The sequence below is a fragment of the Nothobranchius furzeri genome, chromosome 17, assembly GCF_043380555.1.
Source record: "Nothobranchius furzeri strain GRZ-AD chromosome 17, NfurGRZ-RIMD1, whole genome shotgun sequence".
In the NCBI taxonomy this organism is placed as follows: Eukaryota; Metazoa; Chordata; class Actinopteri; order Cyprinodontiformes; family Nothobranchiidae; genus Nothobranchius; species Nothobranchius furzeri.
The window spans coordinates 36,995,404-37,013,174 of record NC_091757.1 but is presented as its reverse complement, the minus strand read 5'-3'; the positions used below and the strand labels follow the sequence as shown (position 1 = coordinate 37,013,174).

The window sequence follows — 17,771 nt, the reverse complement described above, 5'->3', positions numbered from 1 at the left end:
ACTCATCAAGACACCAAAAGCTTGTGTTGGGTTTTTTAATTTTATTTAGAGGCATTTAGGCAACAAACAGATGATAAACGATCCAATCATTAAAAATTTTAAATGACTTTTTATTGGCATCAATCAATTACTTAGAAATGTTTAATGATAAAGAGCCATCCAAGCCGTACACATTACAGGCAGTCACCGTCTTTGGAAGAAAAAAATCTGAATGTGCTCAGGGATAATGAATCTCAATATCCCTGACATCAAATAAACTATTGAAACTATTGTAAATATGTGACTGTTAGCATAAATTAAGCTCAATTAAAGATGATAAAACCCAATTAGCTCAAAAATTCACCTCCTCCACAGTTTGTCCAGATTTTAGCTTCATGACCATCTGTCAGAAATAAAAACAAGAATAACGTTACTGTGTTTGTGTTATTGTTGTTTAGTTGCCTGCTGTCAAGAAGCAACATGACAGACATTCACACTTGGACTTAACCATAACAGTTTGCACCTCTTTCAGCTGGGCGATCTCTTTGCTCTCCACGTTTCTCTGGGCGTTGTTGGTTATGGCTTTCACTCTGGTTGCATAACTGAGTTCAGCAGGTTCAGGTGTTAATGAGTGGTTACCACCACAAGGACAGAAATGCTTTTCTGTGTTTCTTACATTAGAGATGTCAGAGTCTCATCAAGATTGCATTCTGAAGGAGAGATGTTGACGATCATGAGCGTTTTGGCGTTTCCACCCAACGAGTCCTGCATTACCTGAGAGACAGGACAAGTATTTGATTTTATTCATCCAATTAAATGCTGTGGTCATGGAATTTTTTTATCCCTGCCTGTGTGAGCTTGCTGTTCCTGTATGGTACATGAGGCAGATCTGCAGACAAGGCTGAGATCACATCACCCAGAGCACTCAGAGACTTGTTAATGGAGTTTGCCTCCTGCAGAAGGGATGAGGAGAAGAAGCATAGATGAATATTTGTCATTTTCAGATCCCTACATGTCCCACTTGAGATAATTAAGGGTGCACCTTGAGCTGGTGGTCCTTGGCACCAGTCTTGGCTGCTCTCTCACTACCTGCTAGATCCACGAGGCTCAGCTTTCCAGTGCTCACACTCCCATTGGTCAGATTCCTGCTCTCCACCATGATGCCAACAATGAGATGGGAGCGGGAACTTTCCACATTCATCTCTTGAGAAATGGGAAAAAAAGGAATAAAAAGCATGAAACGGTTTGGGCTCTGTGCCAGCCAATATTCTGATGGGTTCCTCTTGTTGGTCCAGTAAACATGACCACCTTCCTGTCTACTAATCTGAACCATTTGCATGACCCTTTTTGAACTGAGTGACATCACACTGTACAGAGAACTCACTGGTGGCAGCGATGTGTCTGTTGGCGCAGGCCTGCTGGAACAAAGCATAGAGCTCCTGGGTGCTGGAGGCCTCCTTTGTCTCTGCTCCTTGAGCGAATACAACCCCCTTTCTGTTTCTTTTGATCTCCACCCGCCTGGCTGGGCTGCGGGGTTGGGTCTGTGCATGGGTCTCACCTGCCTGGTTGGCCAGGAGGTCCTGCAGCTTGTCGTTGTACAACTCCAGCATGTAGGCTGACACCTGAGGGCATAAGAGTCATCAAATCAGAAGTGGTTCTCGTTATTTTGCTTTTTGGAAACGTTCTGTCTGCTACCTTGAAGTCAAATTTAGACCCGTTGTCCCGCATGATATCAAATATAGCATTGAAAGATCTCGGCATGATCCCAGGGTTCTTTTGATCCTTGTCCCCCACCATGGTGAAGGTCTTCCCGGAGCCGGTCTGGCCATAAGCAAAGATACAAACATTGTATCCATCGATGACCGACTGGATCAACCTGATGGAGAAACATTTTCCTATCTGAATGTAATAAAAGCATCTGTAGATGTTACATTTTATTTATTTCATAAAAGCTCACTTAATTTGCGCACGTCCTCACCTGTTTGTGTCTTGAAATAAATCCTCCTGTGAGGCTTCGGCGCTGAACACCCGGTCAAACACAAAGTCTCGGGGCCCACGAGGGGTTTCCACGGAGACAGAGTAATCATCTAATTTATCCACAGCAGCAGCCACCCCACCCTGCGATGCTTCACTTTGGTTCATTGGACGAATTCGACAAAACACTCTAATTTTACCTGTAATGAACAGAAATGTGAACCTCACCAATAACTCATCAACAGGTCACCCCGCTCAAACTGTTTACCACACCTTTCATTTCTTCCACCATATTGTAATATTTCTTCCTCGTGGACCTTTCTGATGTGTAGTTCTCAATAATTTTCTTTTTGTCCTCCCTTTCCTGCTTTAACTTGAGAAAAAAAAGATGATGCAGCAGAAAGTTGTCCCCATGCACTTGTCTGTAAACATTAAATCAAAGCTGAGCAGAAATTAGAATATGTGATTTCCAGTCTCACTGGATTTGACGGGACTCTTATCTGAGTTGTGTGACTAAACACCAACCTGATCCTGCAGCAGGAGAAGCTGCTGGCCAACATTCTTTGCTTTGTGAGCATTTGTCTCTCGTCCAACAATGTCCTCCATCTCTGAGGTTTCACAATCTGAGCAAAAACAAAATCAGTGAGCAAAAGGAGGTCCGGTCACATCTTATTACTGGAGCACTTAATTTACCATTTGTTACAGGGTTTTCTCCAGATTTTATGCAGTCTAAAGCCACATGGCAGACTTCGTACTCCCTCAATGTGTCTTGTAAAATAGTTAAAATGGAATCATTTGACCTGTAAAGTTGAAAAATATCACATTTTCCTGATTATAAATAACATGTAGTAGCTGAATGTGACCTAATTTACAGTTTATTTTTATTTTTACACTGTTTAAATGACTTCCTACCACTCCTTGTCTACTGTCTTCTCTCTGTCATCGCTCTTGTCGGCAGCATTCTGCAGATGGTCCAGTTTGTCTCTAACTTCAGCCAAAGCAACTTGATTGTCTTCGATCATTTTGTCCAAAAGAGCTCTTGTCTCAGCCTCTGAGCAACAGATCGCATGCGCCTAGATTTGGGTTGTATCAGCACAACAGCCTTGAATTAGTTGGTTCAGTTTGGAGTATCTGGAATTATTTGAGCGGTGATTGGTTTAGACCTTGTGTATGACAGTGGGGAGCAGAACACTGCAGTGTGGGACAGGAGGGACGGATCTTCTCTCTGCCTTTAGAAGCTCAGTGATTTCTCTCTCCCTCTGGTAAAGGTTCTTCTTCAGCTCTTCCAGACGGGCATTAGCACCCTCCAGTGGTTGATCGGACACACTGCAGGACTGAATAAAGATTCAAATTAGTTTTACCTGTTTAACCCTAACGCCCCCCAAATTTGGGGCCTCTACAGTTTCATGTCCCAAACATCTACAACTGTCCACATTCTCCAAACACCACTAAAACCACAATCAAACAGCCCAGATGGCAAACAAGGCCAATTTAAATAGTAATAAATTAAGATACAATGATGTTTGAACTTTATTTTTGAAGAGCATCTGACCTTCACTGGTGTCTGCTGGAAAAAAAACTTGAACAAATTTAGTTGAGAACCCCTGGAATAAAGAAAACAATTGACTAAATTTCCTAAATGGAATTTGAACTCACAACCTCCATCCTGTCAGCACTTTCACACAGGGCAGCTCTTCTAAAATAAAGTTCAAGTATTATTTTATCTTAATGTTTCAAAAACCAAAAATGGCTTTGTTTACAATCTAAACTGTTTTGATTGTAGCTGTGCCAGGGGAATGCAAAAAATCACTGACACTTGGGACATGAAACTCCAACGTTTCATTCCAATTGGGAGGCGCCAGGGCCCAAAGAAAAAAGGACTTGGGCCTAAAGGGTTAAAAGTCCCATAGTTGTCACACACACTGGTGTGGTGGTGTGAAAATGGGTCTCCACATTTGACCCATCCCCATGGGGAGCGGTGAGCTGCAGACACAGCTGCGCTCAGGAATCATTTGGTGGTTAAATTAAAGTGGTAAACACAAAAAAAGCTAAAAAAGATAATAAATATTTTTAGGTAAATCTTGTGAATTAGAACATTTTGAAACTTTTATTATACAGACTTGTTACACATAGAGGAAAATATTTCAAGCTTTAATTTCTTGTAATTTTGACAGTTAATGGAAACTCACCATTCAGTGTCTTAGAAATTCAGAATATTGTGAAAACGTTAGCATGAGTAAAGTAACAAAAGATTTTACTCAAGGATTTTATACATTTTTACTCAAGTATAGATTTTAAATCATTTCATCTGATTGATACAAATATAGATATAAATTCCTGTGGTTTAAAGAACAGTACAGAATTAATTGTCAAGAGGAAGATGAGAGACACCAGAGCCAGCAATACAGAGGGCCTGAAGGTCGGTATCCAAGCAACCTGGACGTCCATCACACCTCAGCAGAACCACAGGCTGATGGACTCCATTCCACACCACACTGATGCAGTGATTGATGCAAAAGAAAGTCCAACCAAATTTAGAAATGAATTTACTTTTCTGAGACCTAATATTTCTGTTCTTTTTAGATTAATTTTATGTAATATTCCAATTTTCAGAGACACTGATTGTACATACAGTACAGGCCAAAAGTGTGTTTATAAGTGCACATCTTTCTGCCGCTTCTCTATCATTGTGTGAGTGTGTGTGTGTGTGTGTGTGTGTGTGTGTGTGTGTGTGTGTGTGTGTGTGTGTGTGTGTGTGTGTGTGTGTGTGTGTGTTATATGCATATACTCCTATTTTTTTTAGATGTACCTGTATTTGTTGATCAAGAGATAAACTTTAGTCCAGCAGATGATTTTAGCTCACTGGGCGGAGTCTTTAAACATTTAATGCTTTTTACATGATGCCTGAGAGAAGATTAAGATTAGTTGATTGAGCTATGGCCATGGCAACTGACTCCAACTCACCCCAGCTTGTTGTTGAGCTGTAAGGTCTTTGTTATCTGAGCGTTCAGTCTCCTCTTTGGCTTCCTGCTGCTCCTGTGCTGACACCATCAAGTCTTGGACTTTTCCTATTTCTTGTCTGGTCATCTGCAGCTCCTGTAGGGCTGTTAAGAGCAACACGTGAGATTTTCAGAGATTTAAAAAAGCAGTATAAGATATATTTTAAATGCTGCTTTTCTCACTAGTGGCCTGGTGGCATTGTAGGGCATCCATCCTTTTGGAGAATAGCTCCAGCATTTTGTTCTAATACAGTAACACATAAAATGAATCTGACTGACATCTGTTCTAAGATAATATGAAAAAGAAAATCTGTGTTCTGCTGAGATGTGGCCACCAGAGTGTGCTCCTGTTCAGAGGATAAAGATCCAACCTTTTCCATTTGCCATTGCAGGGCCTCCTCCTCACTTCTTCTCCTCTCAGCTCTCTGCTCCTCCAGAAGATGCTTGTTTTGTGTCGTTAAACTCTGCAGCACAAAGAAAACACTACTAACGGAACTACAATGTTTTGGGTGGAAACAACAGAGAGGAGATTGGATGAAAAACTGATGACCGACTGCAACTTTTGTCTCCCATTCAGCCTTGTTCTTCTCCACCCTCTCCTGGTAGAGATCGAGGATTCTCCTCAAAGCGTTTAACTTCTTCTGATAGTAGGACCTGACCTTCTGGAGGATCCATTTCTGGTAACACACAACATTTGTGTTGCATTTGTGTCAAATTGCACACACAAGCTCTCTCACATCTTCGTTAACCTGGGTTTTCTGTGATGTGATCTGAAATCTTTCCTCCAGCCCCTGCACCGTTTCCAGATGCCTCTTCTTCATTGTTTCCATGTCTTGAGCTATCTGTAGCAGAGGCACAGCATACAGTATCGGTTAGCACAAATTCACCAAAGCACAATGTTGGACAAATATCCTCGAGGTTGAAGCATCAGTGCTGCCATGTGAGTAAAACCAGACACTGCCTCCATTGTGTGTTTGCATGCTTTCTAAGTGATGAAGCAAAAGGCTTTTTAAAGCGTTTTTTTCACCATTTTATAATACAACCCTTGTTTTTGTTTTCATATTGTTGTCTGTGTGGAGCAGGACATCTCATGTAAATGTGTGAAATTATCTTCAGTGTTGAGATGTGAGATCCTGTAAAAGTTCAGAGCTGTTTTTTGTTATTTTACCTGGGCGATGCAGAGCTCAGCTGACTCATAGGGAATGTAGATTCTGACATCCTGTGAGCTTTCGGCTTTTGTTGCCTCACTGCCAGCTGGTGGCTGAGATTCAGAGCCTGTTTAGGTAACATACAGATTAGAGTCAGGGTATTACTCATGCCTGATATCAAATCTCACTTCTTTTTGATTTCATTGTCACATTATCAAACCCATTTCTCATCTGTCTGCTGGGAGTTTCTGATGATAACTTGATTTGTTTGAAGAAAAAACTAAAGTTTATGGCTCACAATAGAATGAGTCGTCACTGGCACAGTTACATAAAAACATCAGCACTTTAGAGGAGGATTTTAAGTTAGTTTCAGTTTTCTCTATCTTAACATAATCATCTTCAGTAGCTGGGGAGCTGTTCCCTATTTTCAACAATCATGGGGTGAGAGAGACAGGGGGACATTCTGGACAGATCACCAGTCCATCACAAGGCATTAAATAACCAACAAACCAATCAACCGCTCACTCGCTCGCTCACTCACTCACTCACTCACTCACTCACTCACTCACGTCTAGGGACAATTTAGAGCAGGGGTGCCCAATCCTGGTCCTGGAGGGCCAATATCCAGCATGTGTTAGTTTTAACTCTGCTTCAGCACACCTGATTTCAATCGAAAGGTGATCATCTGGCTTCTGCAGAGCCTAATGTACTGCTGCACAGGTGATTCAACTACTGAATCAAGTGTGTTGGAAGAGGACAAACCACAAAACCTGCTGGTTACCGGCCCTCCAGGACCAGGATTGGGCACCCCTGATTTAGAGTCTCCAATTAACCTAATATGCATGTGTTTAATTAGTGGGAGGAAGTTAGTATAACCCTCTCCTTGGGCTGCCATCTTACCGTGGTGGAGGGGTTTGAGTGTCCCAATGATCCTAGGAGCTAAGTTGCCTAAGGCTTTATGCCTCTGGTAGGGTCACCCATGGTAAACAGGTCCTAGGTGAGGGATCAGACAAAGAGCAGCCCGAACACCTCTTATGATGAATTATATAAATGGAAACCGTGTTCCATCACCCGGATGTGGGTCACCGGGTCCCCCCACTCTGGAGCTAGGCCTGGAGGTGGGGCACGTTGGCGAGCGCCTGGTGGCCGGGCTTTCACCCATGGAGCCCTGCCGGGCACAGCCCGAAGAGGAAACGTGGGTCCCCCTTCCTATGGGCTCACCACTCGTGGGAGGGGCCAAAGGGGTCCTCGGCTACAGAAGCTGGCTCTTGGCACATGGAATGTCACCTCTCTGGTGGGGAAGGAGCCTGAGTGGGTGTGTGAGGCTGAGAGATTCCGACTAGATATAGTCGGACTCACCTCAACACATGGCTCTGGCTCTGGAACCAGTTTCCTTGAGAGGGGTTGGACTCTGGAGTTGCTCCCACTGAGAGGCGCCGAGCCGGGGTAGGCATACTAGTTGCCCCCCATCTTGGTGCCTGGACGTTGGGGTTTACCCCGGTGAATGAGAGGGTAGCCTCCCTCCGCCTACATGTGGGGGGACGGGTTCTGACTGCGGTCTGTGCTTATGCACCAAACTACAGTTCAGACTACCCACCCTTTTTGGAGACCTTGGAGGGGGTGCTGGAGAGCGCACCTTCCGGTGACTCCCTCGTTCTCCTGGGGGACTTTAACGCTCACGTGGGCAATGATAGTGAGACCTGGAGAGGTGTGGTTGGGAGGAACACCCCCCCGATCTGAATTTGAGTGGTGTTTTGTTATTGGATGTCTGTGACAGTCATGGATTGTCCATAATGAACACCATGTTCAGACATAAAGGTGTCCATATGTGCTCTTGGCACCATATTACCTTAGACCGCAGCTTGATGATCGACTTTGTGGTTGTTTCATCTGACCTGCGGCCGCATGTCTTGGACACTTGGGTGAAGAGAGGGGCGGAGCTGTCAACTGACCACTACCTGGTGGTGAGTTGGCTCAGATGGTGGGGGAGGATGCCGGTCAGACCAGGCAGGTCCAAAATGTATCGCAAGTGTTTGCTGGGAACGCCTGGCAGAGTCTTCTGTCAGAAGGAGCTTCAATTCCCACCTCCAACAGAACTTCCAAAATGTTCCGGGGGAGACAGGGCACATTGAGTCTGAATGGATCCTGTTCCGTACCTCCGTTGTTGAGGCAGCTGACTGGAGCTGTGGTCGCAGGATCGTCTGTGCCTGTCGTGGTGGCAACCCCTGAAACCGCTGGTGGACACCGGCGGTTAGGGATGCTATCAAGCTGAATAAAGAGACCTATCAGTTCTTTTTGGCCTGTGGGACTCCAGAGGCAGCTGACGGGTACCGGCAGTCCAAGCGGAACGCGGCTCGGGTGGTCGCCGAGGCAAAAACCCAGACATGGGAGGAGTTCAGTGAGACCACGGAGCAAGACTTCCGTACGGCTTTGAGGAGATTCTGGTCCACCATCCCGCGCCTCATGGGGGGAAAGCAGTGCGCTACCAACACTGTCCACACTGTTTTCATTTTAGGTAAAAAAATAACCTGGTACTGGGTAATAATTATTAATTTTATCTTGTCTTTATTGCTGAAGCAGTTAGAGCTTTACCTTTTCAAAGATACTGGAAGTTCGCATGTATAGGCTGTAAGAAAGTATGTTACAACACTTGCACTAGCAACTTGTTATATATTTGCCATGTTATCAGTTTAAGTGGCCAATATATTTTATTGTAGTGTTAATGCTCCTGAGATTTTGAATTTTACAAATTTTGTAACTTTTTTTAAATGTGCCATTAGCATTTTAACAAATACATGCATGAAATTGAAATATTCAGTTTTGTGTTTTTAATGAAAGTGTTGTTTGTCAGCAAAATGTGTGAAGGACAACACAGTTGAAATAGTTTATAGAACTGAATTCAAAAGTTGATTCAACTTACAATATTAAATCAACTGGCTGCAAACCCTTTTTGAGTTCAGTCAACTTTTTGCAAGTAGAAAGTTGTGCCAACTTTTTATTTTAAGTTTATCTGGCCATTGACTCCACTACTTATTCTAAGTTTAGAGAACTATGTATCCCAATTTTGCCAAACTTATTATCGTTAGTTCAGTTAACTCTTTATTCCTGGTTCTACAAATGTAATATTTCAATTTGGTTGTATTTATTATTAAAAGTAAGCATAAAATGCACATATAAATTAGACCAACTTAAATATGAGACTTGGCAAAGCAAGCACCTAAAAAGTTGACTGAACTTAAAATTGTATTGCAACTGGTTGCTTTACTTTTTTAAGTTCACTGGACTTTTTTTTACAGTGTATAGTGGGGAAGATGTGCTGCTGACCTCTACTCAGGACGTTGTGGATCGGTGGGCAGAATACTTCGAAGACCTCCTCAATCCCACCAACACGTCTTCCAGTGAGGAAGCAGAGTCTGGGGACTTTGGGTTGGCCTCTCAAATCTCTGGTGCTGAGGTCACTGAGGTGGTTAAAAAGCTCCTCTGTGGCAAGGCTCCAGGGGTGGATGAGATCCACCCGGAGTTCCTTAAGGCTCTGGATGTTGTGGGGCTGTGTTGGCTGACGCGGCTCTGCAATATCGTGTGGACATCGGGGGCAGTCCCACTGGACTGGCAGACCAGGGTGGTGGTCCCCAACTACAGGTGGATCACACTCCTGAGCCTTCCTGGTAAGGTCTATTCAGGGGTTCTGGAGAGGAGGGTCCGTCGGATTGTTGAACCTCAGATTCAGGAGGAGCAATGTGGTTTTCATCCTGACCGTGGAACACTGGACCAGCTCTATACCCTTAGGGATCCTGGAGGGTGCGTGGGAATGTGCCCAACCAGTCTACATGTGTTTTGTGGATTTGGAGAAGGCATTTGACCGCGTCCCTCGGGGGGCCCTGTGGGGGGTACTCCGGGAGTGTGGGGTACCAGGCCCTCTGATACGGGCTGTTAGGTCCCTGTATGACCGATGTCAGAGCTTGGTCCGCATTGCCGGCAGAAAGTCGGGCTCGTTCCCAGTGAGAGTTGGACTCCGCCAAGGCTGCCCTTTGTCACCGATTCTGTTCATAACCTTTATGGACAGGATTTCTAGGTGCAGCCAAGGTGTGGAGGGCATCCGTTTTGGTGGCCTGAGGATCAGGTCTCTGCTTTTTGCAGATGATTTGGTCCTGTTGGCTTCATCAGAACATGATCTTCAGCTTTCGCTGGAGCGGTTCGCAGCCGATTGTGAAGCAGCTGGGATGAGAATCAGCTCCTCTAAATCTGAGACCATGGTCTTGATTCAGAAAAGGGTAGAATGCCTTCTCTGTGTCAGGGATGAGGTCCTGCCCCAAGTGGAGGAGTTTAAGTATCTCGGAGTCTTGTTCAGTGAGTGAGGGAAAACTGGAGCGTGAGCGTGAGATCGATAGGCGGATAGGTGCTGCATCTGCAGTGATGCGGGCATTGTACCGGTCTGTCGTGGTCAAGAGAGAGCTAAGTCAGAAGGCAAGGTTCTTGATTTACCGGTTGATCTACGTTCCTACCCTCACCAATGGTTATGAGCTTTGGGTAGTGACTGAAAGAACAAGATCACGAATACAAGCGGCCAAAATGAGTTTTCTCCGAAGAGTGGCTGGGCTCTCTCTTAGAGATAGGGTGAGAAGCTCGGTCATCCGGGAGGGACTCAGAGTAGACCCGCTGCTCCTCCACATCGAGAAGATCTAGTTGAGGTGGCTCAGGCATCTTTAGTATCCCTCCTGGGAGGATGCCTTCTGGGAGAGCCTTAGGATTCGACCTCGGATAAGTGGAGGAAAATGGATTGAATAAATGAACTGAACTGTACTGAAAGATAAAGATTTCTCAGTTAGAAAAAATTCGAGAGGAGCCAGTTGAGGTGGCTCGGGCATCTGGTCAGGATGCCTCCAGGATGCGTCCCTGGTGAGGTTTTCCTGGCATGTCCAACCGGGAGGAGACCTTAAGGTAGACCCAGGACACGTTGGAGGGACTATGTCTCTCACCTGGCCAGGTAACGCCTTGGGATTCCCCTGGAGGAGCTGGCCCAAATGGCTGGGGAGAGGGAAATCTGGGCCTCTCAACTTAGGCTACTGCCCCCGCAACCTGATTCCGGATAAGCAGATGAAAATGGATGGATGGATGGATGGATGGATGGAAGTTAGTATAACCAGATAGAGCTCACACATTCATGCAGAGAACACGGAAAACTCTATACAACAATTTTTTTTTCTACACAGCAAATTTAAAAGTGTTAATTTTTAGGTGTTGGTCCAATTTAACACTAAGAAAAGTTAATTAACCACTAAAAGAGAGTCAAACCCGAGTGTTAAAAGGGAGTATTTCCTGATCAGCTCTGTAGGTGTTATTTTGGAGAAAATAAATCCTGAAAAGCTAACTCTGAACTGCAGAGTTAATTCGCAGACTTCATCCCTTTAATTACAAAGTTGGACTGGTAAAGCGACCGATTGGCTGCAGAGAGCTGCGGGAGCTGCAGTGAGTGACGTGCATTGTGGGTAGTCATGTTTTTCTTTTGTTGGTTTGTTCTGTTTGGGGGAGTTTATACATACACTAACGATTATACCCAAAGGCTGCTACTGGGATTCAAACTAGCAACCTCATTCCTGCAAGACTATGAGCTATCAACTGTGCCATCATGCAGTCCCAGTTTCATCCCATGATATGGAAATTTATGGAGACAATTAGAAGCCATTTGACCACAAAGTGTGTGTATTTAAATTCTCAGTCAATGCTATCAGGATTGTTTAATCATATTAGAATCATGTTTGCATAAAATACATTTATTTTGTTGCCTTGGTCATGCAGGCTCACTTTCTGTAACTTCACAGATAATGTTTTTTACAGCACCTTGGTCAGCTCCTGGCCGGTTGTGTTTCCTTCGACCAGCGGCAATCCAGCGTCTGAATGAGGCCCATTTCTTCGTCCACAGAGTTTCGTGATGACAGGGAGCTTGGACGGCCAAACAGTTGTTGATAGATGGTTGTAGTCATGGGATGGGTGAAAGAGAAGGAAGCCAGAAATTCCATTGGCTCTCTTTATTTTGAACGCAATGATCTAATTAAATATTGATTTAATATAATAAAGTACAGAAAAAAAGAAACGTAAAGAAAAAGAGTCTTTTAGTAGCTACCAAAGTTCATCTTTAAATCTAGATTGATTAATAACAAATTTATGATACTTTTATTGTTTTTATACAGAGACAGTCTGCAGAAAAAAAACCCACATGAACCTTAAGAATGTTTATGTTTTTATTTAGAATATTTAAAACAAATCTTACACTGCAACATTAAGCTGAACGCGTTCTTTTAATTCTGTTCACAATTCTATTACACTGAAAAAAAGCAGGGTAAAGGTTTGCTAACAAAAAGGCTAGTCCCTATATATCATCATTTTAACTTGTTGCATCACTCAGTTTTATCTCATACACTGACACATTCCATAAACTGGGTACGGCTTTCACCGCCCAGACTCATCCCACACACCCCCTATTTTTCCTCAAACAGGAATGCGGATGTGTCATCATGCTGTGACTTTCTTCCCAGAAACACCTTTCAGCAGAGAAATAGAAATGATGTCAGGAATAACAAAGTTGGCAAAATGTGATTCAGACTAGTGATCTGATGTCTCAGCAGATAGGAGATGAACCCCAGAAACTCTCGAAGCAGAGTGAAACTGAATGAGTCCCCAAGTCTGACCTGGTCTGTTGTCTCCATGCTGGTCCAACTGTGTGTTGTGAGGCATCGGACGTGACCTCTCCTCCTTTAAATCTGGTACGCTGCCTGGTAGATTTTCATGCACCTGTGCCGCCACTGGGATTCGACCGGTGTGAGATGGTACTACCCGGTCAGGAGACCGGATAGGCGTCTCCCAGGCAACTGAGACACAAAACAACGTTCAGAAGAATCAAGACGGGCACATGTAGGTCATTTGACCACAGATCAGATCTGTCTATTATGACAACAACAACAAAAAATTCAGATCTATCCTTAAATGTAAAAAAAGGTTTAGTGTGATCAACATGCAGTTAAAGTGACAGTCTGTATGTTCCCTGGAAATGTACATATTTAAATCATTGCAAGCAAGCAGTATTTTTTTGTTTGTTGTTTGCTCAGACATGTGAAAAGAGAGTTGCAGTAGTCTAAGCGTGAGGAGATGAAGGTGTGGATAATGATCTCCAGTTCAGAGCGGGACAGAATGGGACTCAGCTTAGCAACGTTCCTGAGATGCAAGAAGGAAGAGCGAACAAGAGAACTGACACGAGAATCCAGGGTGAGAGCTGGGTCAAAGGTCATGCCAAGATTCTTGACAAAGGGTACAAGAAGTTATAAGAAGCAAGTTGCCCAACAAAATCAAAGCAAAATCACGTTTTGGCTTGTGAACAACTATTTAATTTCATAATACAGAACCTTCTCTTTGGTCAAAACACTAAACTAAAACATGTCTGACTTCAGCTCCCTTATTATGAATGATTGTTGAAGCTGGTCCTGAATCTCTGTGGGTTTATTTTTCATCTTAACAGAAATGTTTAACTGCAATAAAGTGTGTTCATGCAACACCCGAGAGTTCCAGAGAAGCTTCAGTCTGACAGTCATTGGTGTCTATATGAGTTCACATCAAGACTGTTTGGTGCCGTTTAGACACGTCTCTGAAGGCCTGGCTGGTGAGAGGCTGCACAGTTAGTTTTCTGTTTGGAAGACTGCCCCCTCGCCACAGAGAAAACTGAACCATATTCATAGCGACCATCTGCCTGTTGGGGAAACAAAATTGAATAAAAACCGATTCAAACAAAGAGTTGGAATTTATCTTTTTATTTTTTTTTCAACAATTTTGACTCACAGTAAGCTTAAAATTTTCACAAAATGAAGTAAGTTTAGAAAATGGTCGGTGCTTCAGCTGTTTTATTGGATTTTTTCAGTTCTGCTGCTTGATGCACCCATTCCTGGAGGAGCACTGACCTAATTCTCTTGACCCTGTGGTTTGGTTTCAGAAGACCCACACAAGCGACGAGCCTAACTTTTTGAACACATTTGTATTTCTGCTGCAGCTGGGGTTTATTCTACGTGTGTTTTCAGGCATGTGAGTTTTGAGTACATTCTTCACCCACACCATGGCCGAAACTGTGTATTATATTTGTTGTGTTATGCTGTCTGCCTCATAATAGAGGCAGACAAGCATCTTAAATATTTAAACCTCACCTACGTCAGCCTGTCTAAGAATTCAGATCTTGTTAAATCTAAACAAGTGTTTTTAAGATGAGTCAAAAACAGTAAAATAATGGCCAAAAGCACAAACAAAAACAAATTAAATAAAAAAATACATACAACTAAGACTATTAAGATTAGCTGGTTTACTTACTTTGCTTGCCTGCAGGGGCCACTGAGTGGTTTCTCCCAACTCTTTTCCCTAGAAAGGTCAGTGAACAAGACCCACTTGCAGAGTTCATGTACATTGTGTTGAGTATGTGCTGGCGTTCACTTCTATGCTTCTGTTTGGTGGATGTATTATAGCATTTAGAGCTGGATCACTCTAAAATCTGCAGAAAGAAGTACATTCAAATTCTTCTGAAGCCTGGAGAGATGAGAAATATTACTTAATATGCAATCAGCTGCCTCCAAATATTTTATTCCCTGTTATGAAACCTCATTCAACTCTTATTATTTGCAGATGTCTAAAAGCTCACACACAAAGTTTATCTCCAGGTTGTAATTTGTTACTCTACCAGCTGCTGTAAGAAGCCCAACAGTTAAAACTTTAAAACTTCAATATTTGGTGTTTTCTTTTTACTTTATGTAAGCTCTCCTCAAGGTTTGGTTTCGTCTGAGCAAACTAGCCAAATAAATTCACATTCAGTTATTACTGAACAAACAACCACTTTGCTTAAACATCTAAAGTATATGAATAAATGAGCTGAAGAAGATATTATTTCCTTTTGAGATAATGGAGAGGTTAACTTAGCTGGAAAATAAAAGTAAAAACACTGAATAAAAAGAACTACCTGATTCTGGGAGATGAACAGATCCTCTGTGGGACATTCGGAGCAGTTAGTGTTGTGGAGTGAAAAGGATGAGTTGATCCTGATCTCTAAGGGGAACCAAACTCTAAACAGTCTTTAAATATTAAACCCACAGAGATGAAGTTTCACCAGGAGCTGGCTTTAGTACCACAGAGCTTGTCGGGAGAAATATACTCCAGAGACCTCAGGTTTCCCAAACGTAAGGTAACCACACACACACACACACACACACACACACACACACACACACACACACACACACACACACACACACACACACACACACACACACACACACACACACACACACACACACACACACACACACACACACACACACACACACACACACACACTCACTCACTTTGGCCTCTTGTTTTTATTTGTTTTCCAGGAAACTCCAAAATTGTGAAGGTCAAGCTGAAATAAGCCACACAGATTGAGGCACTGATGAGAATAAAGAAGTAATCTGTAGAGAAGTTAAAACAATAAAGTATTCTCTACACTAATGTGTCAGAATTTGTCTAAAATGTGCAAATAATAAATTAAATCAATGTTAAGGTCATTGCTGCTCCTGCTTCTGACAAACATTTCTCTCCTTTGCTCTATTGTTGTTGGCAAAGACGCTCTTAGAGGATTTCCTTCTTATTTGTAAGCCAAAAGAATCATTTGGAACATTTAGACCATAGCTTGGCCATCTGCTTAACATACCCGACTTAAAGAAAAATCCACCCTGATGCTACTTTAATGAAAAAATACAGCTCTGACCATTCAGTCTTTATTCACAATCCAAGGTCTGCTCTTTTACTTCCACAGGTTAAAGTAAAATATGCCAATTTCAACAAATAAAAGACAGTTTCAATGAACACACATGGGCGGGTCACAGCAGTCTGGCTGATCACAAAGACACTAACACTCAGAGGTTTGGTTATTTGGCACGAAGACAAAGTCTCACTGTGTCCAAGTGATTTCATCAAGGGATTCATCATTATCACGGTGCGAAAGCATTGTGCGAACGCATTCATCCTCTGTTGAGGCATGTGGTTGCTTTATGTTCTTGCTGTACAAACCTGAAACCACACCTTAAAGGAGCATACCTCATAAAACTGGAGTCAGACTATTTTCAGGAATCACAAATATTCAGGTAAAGTCAGGTGACGCTTGGTTTAAATGCATTGTGATGCGTTTACCTCCCACAATGTTTTGTTAGATCAAAGATGATAAAAAGAACAATGTCAAAGGTTAAAAGCAAGGCCGGATTATAATATGGGCAAACTGGGCACAGGCCCAGGGGCCCACAGCCACAAGGGGGCCCACGCAAGCAGCAGTCTTTTTTTTTGTGCAGCAGTCTTAACAATGGAGAAAAATGTTGAGAAGTAATTAAAATTGCACCCACATTTTCTAAGTTAACACACATTTCTTTTAACAATGTTGGTTTTTGCATCTTTACTGTTCCTGCTTCTGCCCTCTCCCCCTCCCCCTGCGCAGCAGCTCCAAACTCACTGATGCGCTTGCAGCCTCTCAGAGTTCCTGCTGCTCTAAACATTGAAAGAATCTTTTAATTTTCTGTTCCTCACTTCTGATGACCTTCAATGGTGTCTGTTTGTTGCAACCACCAGATACAAAAATGAACTTGTTTGTATTTGACTATTTTTTCTGTCCTGTCTATTCATTATCTTCCTGCATCTCCTCTCAGTCCTAAAGAAAAACTGCTAAATGGCTTCATAAACATTCACCTTATGAGTTACCTTTGAACTGCAGTTAAAAAAGATCTACCGACCACAAAAATATCGGAGTGCGTACCCCGCGCCGGCCGCACCGGTGAGGTGAAATCACCGGAGGACGAAACAGATTATCCGCTCCGCAGCAGTAAAATGCATCAGGCACAAATAAAAGACAGGAAATATAAAAGGATATGAGCCGACATAAACGATTGCGTGTTAAATTTGTTTTTGAGGTGGCGACACTTTGAGAATGTTACTGTGGCCGTTCTCAGGACGCATCTGTCTGGAGCTCGTCAACCATCAGAGCTCTGCGCCTCTCAGCTCTAAATAATCCCAGCAGAGTCCACATGAATAACTTAATATAAATAGAACCATGATTGTTTATGGTTTAAAAAATAGCCTACCGTCCATCTTCCCTAATGTGTTTGTGGCCCTGTGGATTTTTCTAACTCTACCTGCACTTCTTATATGTACCTCTCAACGTAGGACTCTTTCATAAGGGTACCACACCATCAGCTACATCAGCCCAGACAAGAGCAGAGAAAATAGAGACAGAATAGAGGATAATTCTGTCTGGATGTGGATGGAGATTACATTTTACAGCAGCCTGATCATCATTTAAATACCATTACCTGGCTTCTAGTCCACGCTATCACCATTATTTTAATTGGTGCGTTTGTGTTTGTGTGTGTGTGTGTGTGTGTGTGTGTGTGTGTGTGTGTGTGTGTGTGTGTGTGTTTTCCACTTCAACCACTGGTCTAACCAACCAGACCAGCATGTCCAGTGACATTAATGTTACAATTACACAGTTTTACTCTATGTAGGCTAGGAACATTTCACCTGCCGTGGCCCGACCGCTTCTGCTCCACATAAACTTTGTGCGTGATCAAATGTCTCTACAGGTGCTTTCTGAGCTGAAGAGGCTATTCTTCCTCAGACAGAC

General features: G+C 43.1%; 1 protein-coding gene and 1 long non-coding RNA gene across 2 annotated transcripts; one reads left to right on the top strand and one right to left on the bottom strand.

The window, feature by feature from the left end:
• Nucleotides 1-34: 34 nt before the first annotated feature.
• Nucleotides 35-5,626, bottom strand: si:dkey-96l17.6 (uncharacterized). Its single transcript, XM_070546429.1, has 17 exons — nt 5,507-5,626; nt 5,324-5,416; nt 5,136-5,196; nt 4,918-5,057; nt 3,117-3,287; nt 2,866-3,026; nt 2,647-2,753; nt 2,479-2,576; nt 2,227-2,326; nt 1,958-2,153; nt 1,675-1,855; nt 1,364-1,601; nt 1,022-1,182; nt 828-932; nt 656-753; nt 503-581; nt 35-382 (listed from the first exon to the last, which is right to left on the bottom strand). Exons 2-17 carry the CDS (start codon nt 5,330-5,332, stop codon nt 332-334), a joined length of 1,956 nt encoding a protein of 651 aa, XP_070402530.1. The 5' UTR covers nt 5,333-5,416; nt 5,507-5,626; the 3' UTR covers nt 35-331.
• Nucleotides 5,627-5,764: 138 nt separating this feature from the next.
• Nucleotides 5,765-16,793, top strand: LOC139063762 (uncharacterized). Its single transcript, XR_011517110.1, has 3 exons — nt 5,765-5,892; nt 15,220-15,308; nt 15,499-16,793. It is a non-coding gene; the product is annotated as an uncharacterized lncRNA (long non-coding RNA).
• The last annotated feature ends 978 nt before the right edge of the window (nt 16,794-17,771 follow it).